Raw genomic sequence first — 12,423 nt, forward strand, 5'->3', positions numbered from 1 at the left:
TCAGGCTTCAGTCAGGCTGGCCTTCCAACCAAGGTCGTAAAGATATGATGGATCGAGCCTCCAGTTGGGAAGGGGGTCATAAAAAAAAACAGAACAGCAGTATGTTCTGACTTTGGGAAAAGTGTTGTGTGAAACGTTTAAGGTGACTTGATGTTTTAGTGTGGGTATGGACACAACCTGCAGGCGGAGGTCACCTTCAGATCTGGGCTGGCATTTTACAGATTTGACCTGCTCTTTTTCTGTTCTCCTTTGATATCAAATACTTTTTTTTTTATGTCATCTGGGGCTCTGAAAACTTCCTCCATCACACGTTAACCGGCTCGAAGATTTCCTTCACGGGGCTTGAATTGGGCAGAAATGTGCTTAAGATGTTACTATATGGACACTGCACGTGGAAATATATCCACATAAGGCAGTTTATTGTCATTGTAAAAAAAATACAACGAAATTGAGTTGGCAACTCATCAGTTCAGCAGCAATGAACAAGGTAAAAGTTAAAACAAGACATCGCCGTGGCATGAACAATAGACATAGTGTAATAAATATATAAAAGATAAAACACAGTTGAATTAGGAGTTGAACATTGAAGCACACCGGAGTGATCTTTTTTTTTAATGATCAGGCTGAAGTCGTGTTTAGAGACCTGTAGTACCGTCCTCCCACCACACGGGGGAGGGGGGGCGCCACCACGCCGGCAGGTCGGCTCACAAGTAAAGCACGGAAACCGTTTTGTTTATCAGAGGTGACATCCGGTTGGCCACTTGCTCTTCTGTGTTTTCAGTCTGCTCCGGAGAGTTTACAGCTTTACTTTCACCGCAACCGCTTCCTAATTACCCGACCGAAAAGAACTTTTGCCGCGCACTTCGCTTCGGGGGTTTCACTTCGACCCCGTCCCGGGGAGGAGAGGAGAGTCTGGGAGGTCCCGAACCAACGCTGGCGGGGGTTTCGGTGTTAGCTGCGCGCGGCTAGCCCTGCTGACGGAGACGCGGCGCGTCATCATGGCGAGCGAGAACCCGGAGCCCAACGCGGGCAGCGACGAGGACCCCGCTCCTCCGTCCGAGTCCAACGAGCACGACTACGCTCACACCACGGTGGACTCCCACGTTACCTCCGCGGAGGCGGCGAGCTCCTCCTCCTTCTCCTCCTCCTCCTCCGTCGCGGCGCCGCCGGCCGAACCCGAGCGGAGCCGCGCCACGCAGCCCGGTGTCTTCTCCTCCTTCTCCCCGCCGCCGGTGGTGGAGCTTCCCGAACCGGCCGTGGGCGCAGAGGTGGACTGTCCCGGCGTGAACGACGCGGAGGCCCAGACCGGAGAAGACCCGCAAAAGTCGGCGGCTGCAGCGGCGGCGGCTTCCGTACCCCCCGCCGCCGCCGCCGCCGCTCCGAGCCCCGTGGCCCGCGGCGGCAGCCGGCGGCGCACCCACCGGCCGGAGGACAAGAACTGCTCCTGCTGCAAGATGGAGTTCGAGCGGCAGGGCCGCAGCTTCAACCGGAGGGCGGTGTACACCTTCACCACCCCGGACACCGTGCACTGGGCCTTCCCGGGCTCCGCGGTGAACGACAAGTCCTTCCTGTGCGAGTCCTGCGCGCAGGTCATCAGGACCAAAGGGAAACGCAAACAGACCGGGAAACGGTCCCTGTGGCTGAAACCGCCGGCGGCCAAACAGGTGTGTGTTTGGACCGGCTCCCCCCCGGTGTGCTGCCGTCACACTTCCACCGACTCTCCCGGCGGTTTTATTTTTATTTTTATATTTTAAACCCCAGATTGCTGCTCACATTATACACTTTCTACTTTGTTTGCTCGATTCTCTTTTGTGCATGTTTAGTCTTAAATTATCCACTTTTTTCGGGTCTGATCAGCAAAAAGCCCAAAACATACTCAAGTTTACAATCATGAGACACAGAAATGAAATTAAGTGGAAGCCTCAAATGATTCTTGTTTAAAAAGTGACAAACATTATTATTCCACCGTCAAAACGGCTGCATATTAATTTGTTAATTAATTTTGATCCAAATATTTAATCCGTTTCCTCCTAACTCCGTAAAATAAATACAACAAAAATGAAAAATATGCTTGTAAAAATGTTTTTTGTTTTTTTTAAATTTTATTTTTAAAATTTTTTGTGTTTTTAAAAAAAAAAAAAAAAAATTTGTTTTTTTTTTTTTTAAATTTTAAATTTTTTTTTTTTTTTTTTTTTTTTTTGTGGGTTTTTAAAAAAAATTTTTTTTTTTTTTTATTTTTTAAATTTTTATTTTAATTTTTGTGTTTTTGAAAAAAATAATTTTGTGTGTGTTTTTTTTTTAAAAATTTTGTGTGTTTTAAAAAAAATTTTTTGTGTGTTTTTAAAATTTTTTTTTGTGTGTGTGTTTTTTTTGGGCTGCAGTCACAACTGAGAGACAAGAAGATGACGGGCCGCAGGATGGGCAAGAAGAGCAAAGCGGCGCTGCTGGTGAGCAAATCCAGCTACAAGGCCGCTTTACAAATGCTGTGGTCGGCCAAAGGCGCCCGCAAGCCCATGATGGAGTTCTGGAGGAAACAGCTGAAGGAGGAGGTGAGGACCGACGCCCTCGTCCGGGTTTGTCATTCGGGGGAGGGGAGGGGAGGGGGGGGGGGGGCAAATGTTTTTATGTTTATATAATCGCGCCGTTCTGTTCGTTTCCGCGGCGCAGATGAAGGCGTTGTCGCGGCACTCGGACAGCCCCTTCCACCAGAAGGTGTCGGGCAAGAAGCCGCTGTCGTCCTTCCCCTGGCGGCGGTGTCTGAACTGGGCCCAGGACAAAGCGCCGCTCGTCACCGCCTGCATGCGCTCGCTGTTCCCCGACACCAACGCCCTCTTCAAGAGCAACCAGTGAGTCCGAATCGGGACCGGTTCTTAAAATCGCCGCTTCAAAAAAAAAAAAAAAAAGAGTCTGCGGATCCGACGGCTGACGGAGCTTCTGTTGTGTTTGTTTCGGCAGCCAGCTGACGGAGGACCAGGCCCTCACCCTGCTGGAGCGCCGGACCGTGGTGGCGCTCTCCGTCCCGCTCTTCACCAGGAACATCTGGAAGAACAACTTCCTGCAGGCTGCTCTGGGGGCGGAGCTGCGGCTGCAGGGCTGCTCTGGCTCCGCCCTCGACACCCTCAACACCATGGGACTGTGTCAGAACAAGGACACCGTCAGGCTGCTGCTGCACAGGCTGCGAAACGGCAAGGAATTGGTGAGTGGTCGGCGGTTTTGCGTCGGCTGATTTTTTTTTGGGTGATTTTCCTGTCGCGCAGTGATTGTTTTTGGCCACTCGGGGGCGTCAGAGCAGCTGTTTAGTCTTGTTTTCTTAACTTTGTGTTCCTGTCAGTCGGCTCAGGACGGAGAACCGGGGATCAAACACGAGCAGATGGGAGAAACGCTGACAGACATGGACATCGAGGAGGACGACGACGACGACGAGGACGAAAAAGATGATGAGGAGGAGGAGGAAGAAGATGAAGAAGAAGAAGATGATGACGACGAGGAAGAAGAGGAAGAAATGGTGATGGCAGTGGAGGAGGAAGTGGAAGAGGAGGAAGTGCCGGACGGGGTGCAAGAGGAAGAAGCACAACAGGAGGAGGAAATACAAGAGAAGAGGAGGAAGAAGAAGGCGAAGAAGCAGAGGAAGGAGAAGAGGAAGGAGAGAGTGAAACGAAAGGTGAAGGAGAGAGAGGAGGGGGAGGATGATGACGACGAAGGGTCGGAGGAGAAAAAGAGGCGGGTGGTGGTGGTGAGGCTCGGCCTGCTCAAGGGACACTCGGAGGTCGGACGGTCCGACCTATCGGCGCCCTGAGACTCTGCAGGCTCCGCCCCTCGGACTCAAGGAGCCCCCGCCTCCGACCAGAGAGCCGCACAGAGGCCCCGCCCTCTCAGCCGTGGCACACAAGGTGTTGCGGGAGTCGTGAGGAGGTCCGTAACTGTGGAGGGAAACTTGGGAGAGCTTCGCTTTTAAATGTTTCATTTCTGTGTCGAATAAAAATTAAATCGGTTTGAGCCAGAAGAGTTTCTGAAACACAGAACTGCTGTCAGTCAAAACCTCCACAGCCGAGTGATCGCACGGTTCATCTTTTATCGGGCCGGTCGTACGACCCGGATTAGCTGGATCCCAAAATTCACCAACTTGGTTCTGAGTCTTGACGGCAGCAGCGACTAAAGTTGGTGTTTTTCTGTTCAGTTGCCAAATAGATTCCCAGAAGAAGAAGAAAAAATACATTTAGGAAAGAAAATAATTTTTTTAATAAATTATACGGTCAACAGTAGGAGGAACTAGACGGTCCTTCAACGGACCCCCACTGAAAAAAATATTTTGCAAAAAAAATAGCTGTAATAATTACTAAAGAAAGTATTGTGAGAATTAAGTTGTAAATTAACCAAATAGTTCATTTCTATGAAAATAAAGCTGCAGTTCTTCAGAGAAATAAGTGTATTTTGGAGGCTGCTGGTTTGAGTCTTTTCCTCTGCAAACAAACCTGAAACTTTATTGAGGATAAAGTGTCGATTAAAATAAATATTTACTTGGGTTTTAATTGATCTACAAAGATGTTAGCGGTTTCTCTCCGCCACACACGTTTCCTCTTCAAATCTGGATATTCAAATATTTCCATGCAGTTTTAAAACACTGCAGAAAGTACGAAGCGTGACGAGCCTTCAGTTTTCGTTTCGGGAAACGAGGCGCCGGTAAGATCTCTGTAAAACGCTGAAGTGAGTGTATTTTTTTTATTTTCTAATCGCGAGCTCGTTTGGGTTCGGAGCCGAGTTTTCTCTGGCAGGACGTTTCGAGTTTATAAACTCGCAGGAAGAGAAAGTGGGTTTGATTTTGATTTTATTCTGAACACTGTGAGGAATCAAAAACTGTCGAGGCGGTTTCTCGTCTACATGCCGAAGCTGTGCGTTTTTGTCTTTGAGTGGATTTGATGCACAGCTGGGGGGGGGGGAAATCAGATTTTCCTAAAAACTCAATAATTAATCTAATAACTTATGGTGCTGATTGTAGTGAATATAAACTGTTAATGTGGTCGGTCAGCTCAACGTGGAAAAATGTGGCATTAATCTACAAACATAATTGTTTTTTTTTGTACTTTTTTCCAGAAGATTATCACACAATTAACGCCCCATAATATAAAGTCTTTAAATGATCTTGTTTCTGTTCACTGAATCGTTTCTGTTTTGTCCGAACTGTTTCTCTCCGGGTCAGAAAAACATAAAAAAAAAAAAAAAAAAAAAAAACCTTTGTGACCGCGGAGACTCTGTAATATAGTTTGATCTGTAACGACGGTTTTGTTCTTTTTGAGTTTCTAAAAGTGTCGCGGATGTTGGTTTTGTTTTTGTTTTTATATTTTTGAGTTGAAGATGACTGTGATGACTGTTCTCAGATCTGATGTTCAGACAGTTTAAAGCACATCGAGTCTGATGATGATGATGATGATGATGATGACGGCCATCAGACTCGGGCTGCAAAACTTTGCCAATAAAAATGCTTAAGGCTTCACCTGCTTGTTGCTTCTCTGCCTGCCACTCAGTTATTGCTGCTTTTTAAATGGAATTTTTATAAAGTATATTATTGATTTTCCAGATTTTTTTCTTTATATCGTTACATTTTTATTTAATTAGGCTCCCGAGTAGAAACGGTTTGAACCAATCAGACGATGTGGGCGGGACCGATTCCCGACCAAAGAAATCCAACCGCTGGTGTGATGTGAAAGAAAAAAAGCAGAATTTAAAGGTCCGACAGGTTTTTATTTCTGTAACAGAATCATTTACAGCAGCTACAATAAATATTCGCGACACTCCAGCTGGATCGCTCGTCGTCACTGCTGCCAACTCCAGTCAGTAAGTTAATATTCTGACTATGATGTGTGGGGGTTTTTAACGGTTTTTTTTTTTTTTAAGTGGATGGAAATATTATGTGGGAGGTCATGAAAACAAAACTGCAGAGAGCACGAGATGCTTTTAAATCATTACGCAAGTCAAATGTTGAGCAAGTTTCTCAGTTTAGGGACATTTAAATAAAATAAACACTTAGTCAGAGTTAGTTAAGAGATTCTTAATTTAGACGAGAAACTACCCGATAAGTATTTCATTTAAATACACGGCTGATACAAAGTCAGAATTTAAAGCAAACACAAAAAAGAAGAAGAAAGGACGTGTGACTGAAGAAACTTCGTTTACACAACAACTCTTAGAAATCTTGATTGTTTTTTTGTTTTTGTTGTTGTGTGCGCTCACTGAGCAGTTTTGTCTTTACTGAACTTCCACATAAGCACAGAACAGCCTACAAGATAGAGAGACTTTTATTTTGAAGGGGAGGAAGTGAAGAGAGCCGTGCGCGGACAAACGCAGCACAAAGAGTTCGGTCGAGTTCGCAACCTTGAAGCGGCCGACTTGACTGAACTCTGCGTGTCCTGCTGCTCTGGGACCGAACATCTGGGACCGAACATCTGGGACCAAACATCTGTCCAGAAACTTCTACGAGTGTTTTTTTTGTTTTTAAAGGAACAGTTTGGCTGTTATTTACAACGTGGTTTGGATATTATTATTTTTTTTTACCGGATGGCATTTCCACCGGGCTTTGAGGTGGGATGGGGGAGGGGCGGGGTGGTGGTGGTGGTGGTGGGGGGTGTCCTTGCCTGCGCCGTCTCACATGTTGAGGGTCTTTTTGATGGAGAAGATGATGTCTTTGATCTGCGGCAGGCTGTTGTCCTCCAGGATTTTGGCGTACGGCATGGGGATGTCCACGCCCGTTACCCTGGTAACCGGGGAGTCCAGGTAGTTGAAGGCGGGGCCTGAAGACACACGGTTAAAAGAGATTTTTTTTATTCCAGCGCTCTTAAATCTAAAAAGAAACTCAAACCAAAACGCTGAGTGAGTTGCTGCTTTATGTTATGGATTTGGTATTTTTCATAGAAATAATAATAATAATAAAAAAAAAACCAGTTCATGTTTTCATTTATATCTCGAGCACAATGTCTGAACATCCCGGTTCACTTGGTTTCCATCCAGAAGTAAAATATTGGTCAAAAAGTTGACAGGTATGAATGAGTTTGGGCTCAACTGTGCACATCACATTAAAACTATGAAAAAAAAAAGAGGTAACCATTTAAATATTTGAGAAATAAAATGTGACGAGATGACGCAGTGAGACGCCGACGACTCGGTTGTTGATTTTTTTTTTTTTAGCAGAGCAGGATGAACATGAGAGCGTTTACCTTCCATGATCCGGGCGCAGATCTCGGCTCCGACGCCGAACTGAGGCCAGCCGCCCTCCACCGTCACCAGGTGGTTGGTCTTCATCACGCTGGCCTCGATGGTCTCCACGTCCAGGGGGCGGATGCTCCGGAGGTTGATCACCTGACACACATACACACACACAGACAGGAAGTAGTTAACGGGGTGGTGAGGGCACGTCGTTCCGTCTCGGCCGTCGGCGGGCGCGTTCCTCTCACCTCGCACTCGATTCCCTCCTTGGCGAGGACGGCGGCGGCGTCCAGGGAGAAACTAACGTACCGGGAGTGAGCGACCAGGGTGACATGAGTCCCTGAAACCAGTTCAGAAACAGATCCGACGGTCACATTCACGTCAACAGCATTTTTTATTTTTACATTTCTACTTTTACTATTTTGTATTCTGTCATTTTTAAAAATTTTTTTATTGCTTTTCCCGTATCTCCCATGATGCGGCAACGGAAATATTTCCTCTTGCGGGATCAATAAAGTCCATCTATCCATCTATTGGAGCCGAGTCCCCTCCGCGTCCGTCTCACCTGCTCTCTCGACCTTGGCCTTGCCGATGGGAATGGTGAAATCTTTGGACTGCGACTCGTCCGACATCTCGAAGGGAACGCCGTACATCAGCTCGTTCTCCAGGAACACCACTGAAAAAAAAACACACAAAAAAACCCGTACACGTTGAAACTCACGCTCACCGTTGTTTTTGTTTTTTTTAAACGGGCTGCAATGGCTTCTTATCGGCGGATGTTGTCGGGTTTCTGCGTATTTTTTACTCATTATAGTAAAAGAGATGTTGGAGGGCTGAGAAATCTTTCTTTAAGGTTACATTTAACAGAGTTGTAGAAATCAAAAGGGTAATAATGTAAATCACACATCAGCTTTTTGTGGATTTAAACGAGATTTTTTTTTTTAAGAACAGTTTTTCAGCAATTTAGTCCAAAAAAAAAAAGAAACAACTTTAATCGGACTTCAAAATGTTTTTTTTAAACGCGTATTAAACCACTTCTGTATTATTTCTGTTTGATGACAGGCTGAAGGACTCTCTACGACTACGACATCACAGTAGAAACATTTTCCGAGTTTCCTTTTAAAAGAGAAGTTTCTCCTTTAAAAAAAACAACCCTCCGACCTGCTGCAGTTTGGTTTTCTCACCGGGGTTGTCGTCTCTGATTGCTGCTTTCAGGAGACCTCTGGCGTCTTCTGAGTTCCAGGGACTCACGACCTTCAGGCCCGGACAGTGAGCGTACCTGCAGACGAGACACGACAACCGCACAGAAACCAACATCACCCGCTGGTCACAAAAAAATTAAATAAATAACCACACACACACAAAAAAAAAAAAAAAAAAAAGCATCTTTGCGGCCAGTATCGAGAGCTCCCACGGGAAGCGAACGCACCACGCGGCGAAGCACTGCGAGTGCTGCGCGGCGACGCCGGCCGAGGCTCCGTTGGGTCCTCTGAAGACGATGGGGACCGTCTGCCGACCGGCCGACATGTAGTAGGTCTTCGCCGCCGAGTTGATGACCTGGTCGATGGCTTGCATGGAGAAGTTGAAGGTCATGAACTCGCAGATGGGTCTCAGGCCGGCCTGAGGAGGAGGGGGAGGAGGAGGGGGAGGGGGACGCAGTGATGCTGATGAGTCATCAATATTTAATCCAATTTTCTGATGAGTCATCATCTTTTCAATTTATATTTCTCTCTTTTCAACTGTAGTTGAATGTAGGTGTATTTCTGAGTAACAAAGACCTCAAATTGAGTTGAGACGGGGCAAATTGTTTTTTTTTTTAATCATATCCAGTCTGCGTTATATCTTTTATTTTGGACACGAGCGATGAAGACTGGTCGGGACTAATTGTCTGGTGGGTGTTGAAATCTTTTTTTTTTAATCTCCTCCAATCATAAGACAGCTGAGTTAATGTGTTTGTAGGTGGAGAGGAACTCACCATGGCGGCTCCCACTGCGATGCCGGTGAATCCCATCTGGACCGCGGAGGAGACACAACGGACAAAAAAAAACAACAAAAAAAAACACACAGCTGAGTTTCTCCGAATACGAGTTTTATTTGAACCAGATTCAAAGATTCAGGTTGGTGAACGATGTGACGGGACGTCGAGTCTCACCTCTGAGATCGGAGTGTCCACGATGCGTTTGTCTCCGTACTTCTTCCACAGACCCCTGCTCACCTGCGCACGCACACACACACACACACACACACACGCACGCACACACACACGCACACACGCGCACACACACACACACAGTTTACTGTTAAAATGAGGCCACACTTTGAGGAAATTCTCGTTTCTTTCTTCTCAAACCGAGTGAAGTATTCGACCTCGTTGACCTTGAGTTTTTTTTTGTTTTTTTTTTAAAAGTCAGAAAAACATGAAACTTTCTGACTCCGGAGACTTTGTGATACAGTTTGATTTGTAACGACGGTTTTTGTTCTTTTTTGAGTTTCTAAAAGTGTCACGAATGTTTGTTGTTGTTTTTTTTTCCCATTTCTGAGGTGAGGAAGACTGATGACTGTTCTCAGATCTGATGCTCAGACAGTCTGATGATGACGTTCAAGGTTTAAGGCTTTTCTGCCTGCGACTCAGTTTTTGCTGCTTTTTAATGTAATTTTATCTGAGTATATTATTAATTTTGTCTACAGGGCAGCACCTTGTGATTTTAGTCTTTATATTATTAAATATAAACGCACACACTCGCATACTCTGTCTTTTACCAATGAAGTGGAAGTGAATGGCGTTCACTCACCAGAGCAGATAACAAGAGCCAATAGAGGACAGATTGTTTGTTTGTTTGTTTGTACACGTGCACGTGCGCTGTACACATCCTCACATCCACAAATGCGTATCGTCTCACTGAGCGTAGGGTTAGGTCGTATACGTTGAGCTCGTTAAGCGTAAGCCAGCGGACTTCGGTGACCTCTCTGTTCTTCGTCCTGTTTTCTAACTCTTGACGAGCCATCGTCCGAATCTGCTGCTCTGCAGTTCGATTAAAAAGTCTCGAGAGCGCAGCCGTGACAGAAAACGGGCTGAATTCATAAAAACCGAAACAACAACGACTCGAAATGAGAGTAAAGATCCCGCAAGTGTCCTACAAAATACGTCGAACTGAAAAGTCGGTCCGCCGAGCGTCTCCTCACCTTGTAGGCTCCGTCGTACTGCGCCACCTCCTCCCCCATCAGGAACACCCGCTCGTCCCGCTCCAGCTCCTCGTCCAGCGCCTGGTTGAGGGCGTCGCGGACCGTCACCTGACGACAACATCGACCAACAACCCGCGGTGAGAAACGACCCGCTGCCGACAGCCGGAGGACCGAGTTCATCCTCGGAGCCTCCGCCTGTCAAACTGCTCCGTTTTCACGCTTCAGTGTTGTCCAACAAAACGCACTCGACGCACATCGAGTCATTTGTTACATATTCAGTCCAGTCGGCAGATTTTAAAACTAATGTTTGTATTTTTTATTACAAAAACGAACGTTAATCCGACCTTTAACCGTAATCATTCCTGTTTCTATCTATTTCCTTTAAAACACGTTCCTGCTAAATTAATATTGAACTTGTATTTATTTTAAAAACTAATAATTGTTTTCAGTCAATTTCAAAGCAGAATACTTCCATTTTTTTTTTTTTTTTTTTGTCTTTTAAAATGACCAAATATTTTTTTTTTTAAATAGTATTTTTGGACTTTATTCTTAACCTATCGATATTATCCTTAAAACAAGCTCCACTTTATTCTCGACATTTCTTAATTCATTGTTGACATTTCATCCTTATTAAAAAAAAAGCTAAATTTATTAATACGGCCCTATGACGTCATAATAGATTAATCTGTTAAATTCAACACTTAATTTACCTCAATATTTTTGGCACGATAAGGTAATGAAGCTTACATTTTCACGTTTTTTTTTTTTTTTTGTTTTAAAGCACCAGTTGATGAAATGCAGATTTATTTACTTTTCATTTATTTACGTGTTACGTCATCGTGGCACGTCATCGTGGCACGTGACCCCCCCCCCCCCCTAAAAAAAAAAAAAACCTCTAATGGGCAGCTAACAGCTAACAGCTACACCGGCTTACACCGAACCAGGTAAGCCGTTGAACGAGTCGACTGTCGGACGTCTTTCCATCTTTTAAAATCTGGAGTTAAAACAACATAACGAAGGACAAACGTCCCTTTAGCTGCGGCTAAAGTTAGCACGCTAGCACCGACCTGAACCGCGGCCGGAGCGCTCTTGTGGAAACCCCGCCGCCGCACCGCCGACACGGCATTCTGCAGGGGAAGACAGGACAGTTACTGACATCGCTGTTCAAGTAAAAAAAAAAAAAAAAAGCAAACGTTTAAAGAACGTCTTTGAATCGTTCCCGTACGTTTCCCGAGCGGAGAAAGCACTTCAGCGACGCCGCCATCTTCAAAGTGTCCTCTGCCGTGAGGTTTAGAGGGCGGGGACTCGAAAAGGCCCGGATGTGCGTCGGTGGGGGGGGGGGGGGGGCGCGTCATCGCAGGGAGCCAATCGCAGCGGTTCGGTGGGAGAAGTGGGCGGGGCAAACCTCAGGCGTGGAAAAAGAAAAAACCCAAGGACACCGAGCTGCTGTTTTCTAAGTATGGAAGACCAACACGACCAAAACAAATCACCACACGGATTATTATCACCTTTTTTTTTTGCTCCGATTAGATTAATATCAGTTTTTAAACAAACTAGAAGGCGGGTATTGTATTGTAAAGGCGTAATGACATTTTCCTCATTTTTTATATATTTTTACTTACAAATTTTATTTTTATTTATTTATTGCAGTGCAAGAAATTAGCTTTTAAATTAGCTTTATTTAAAAATAAATAAATACATTTTATTTTTATTATAAATAAATTTATTTAATAATTTTTTATTATAAATAAATTTTAAAAAAAAATTTGCTTTTAAAACAGTTTTATTTTGCTTGCATAATAAAGACACAAAAATACCTCCACACCAACTAAAAAGTGGCACGCTGGCTCTGCTTTCCGAATCGCATCCTATATTTTTTTAATATTTACTTTGAACTTAAAACTTGAACTTCGACCCACTTTGTCGTATCGATCCGTAGCGTGAAAAGGATGCGATTTGGAGCGAGTACGCTTCCTTTTTAATGCTTCTTCTTCTTCTTCTTCCTTTTGGGAGCTTTAGCGCCACCAACGGTCTCAACTGCGT

General features: G+C 45.0%; 2 protein-coding genes across 2 annotated transcripts; one reads left to right on the forward strand and one right to left on the reverse strand.

Annotated features, from left to right (window-relative positions):
- Positions 1–734: 734 nt before the first annotated feature.
- Positions 735–5,491, forward strand: LOC138198895 (uncharacterized). The gene is made up of 5 exons (XM_069150635.1): positions 735–1,664; positions 2,382–2,549; positions 2,668–2,846; positions 2,956–3,196; positions 3,332–5,491. The coding sequence occupies exons 1-5, from the start codon at positions 999–1,001 to the stop codon at positions 3,794–3,796; spliced, it is 1,719 nt and encodes a 572-aa protein (XP_069006736.1). The 5' UTR covers positions 735–998; the 3' UTR covers positions 3,797–5,491.
- Positions 5,492–5,718: 227 nt separating this feature from the next.
- pdhb (pyruvate dehydrogenase E1 subunit beta) lies at positions 5,719–11,686 on the reverse strand. Its single transcript, XM_069150648.1, has 11 exons — positions 11,606–11,686; positions 11,448–11,507; positions 10,381–10,488; positions 9,350–9,412; positions 9,173–9,208; positions 8,627–8,817; positions 8,382–8,476; positions 7,763–7,873; positions 7,446–7,537; positions 7,209–7,350; positions 5,719–6,785 (listed from the first exon to the last, which is right to left on the reverse strand). Exons 1-11 carry the CDS (start codon positions 11,642–11,644, stop codon positions 6,640–6,642), a joined length of 1,083 nt encoding a protein of 360 aa, XP_069006749.1. The 5' UTR covers positions 11,645–11,686; the 3' UTR covers positions 5,719–6,639.
- Between the last annotated feature and the right edge of the window lie 737 nt (positions 11,687–12,423).

The sequence above is a fragment of the Embiotoca jacksoni genome, unplaced genomic scaffold (assembly GCF_022577435.1).
Source record: "Embiotoca jacksoni isolate LCO1_2020_lvr unplaced genomic scaffold, fEmbJac1.0.p SCAF_1, whole genome shotgun sequence".
NCBI lineage: Eukaryota > Metazoa > Chordata > Actinopteri > Embiotocidae > Embiotoca > Embiotoca jacksoni.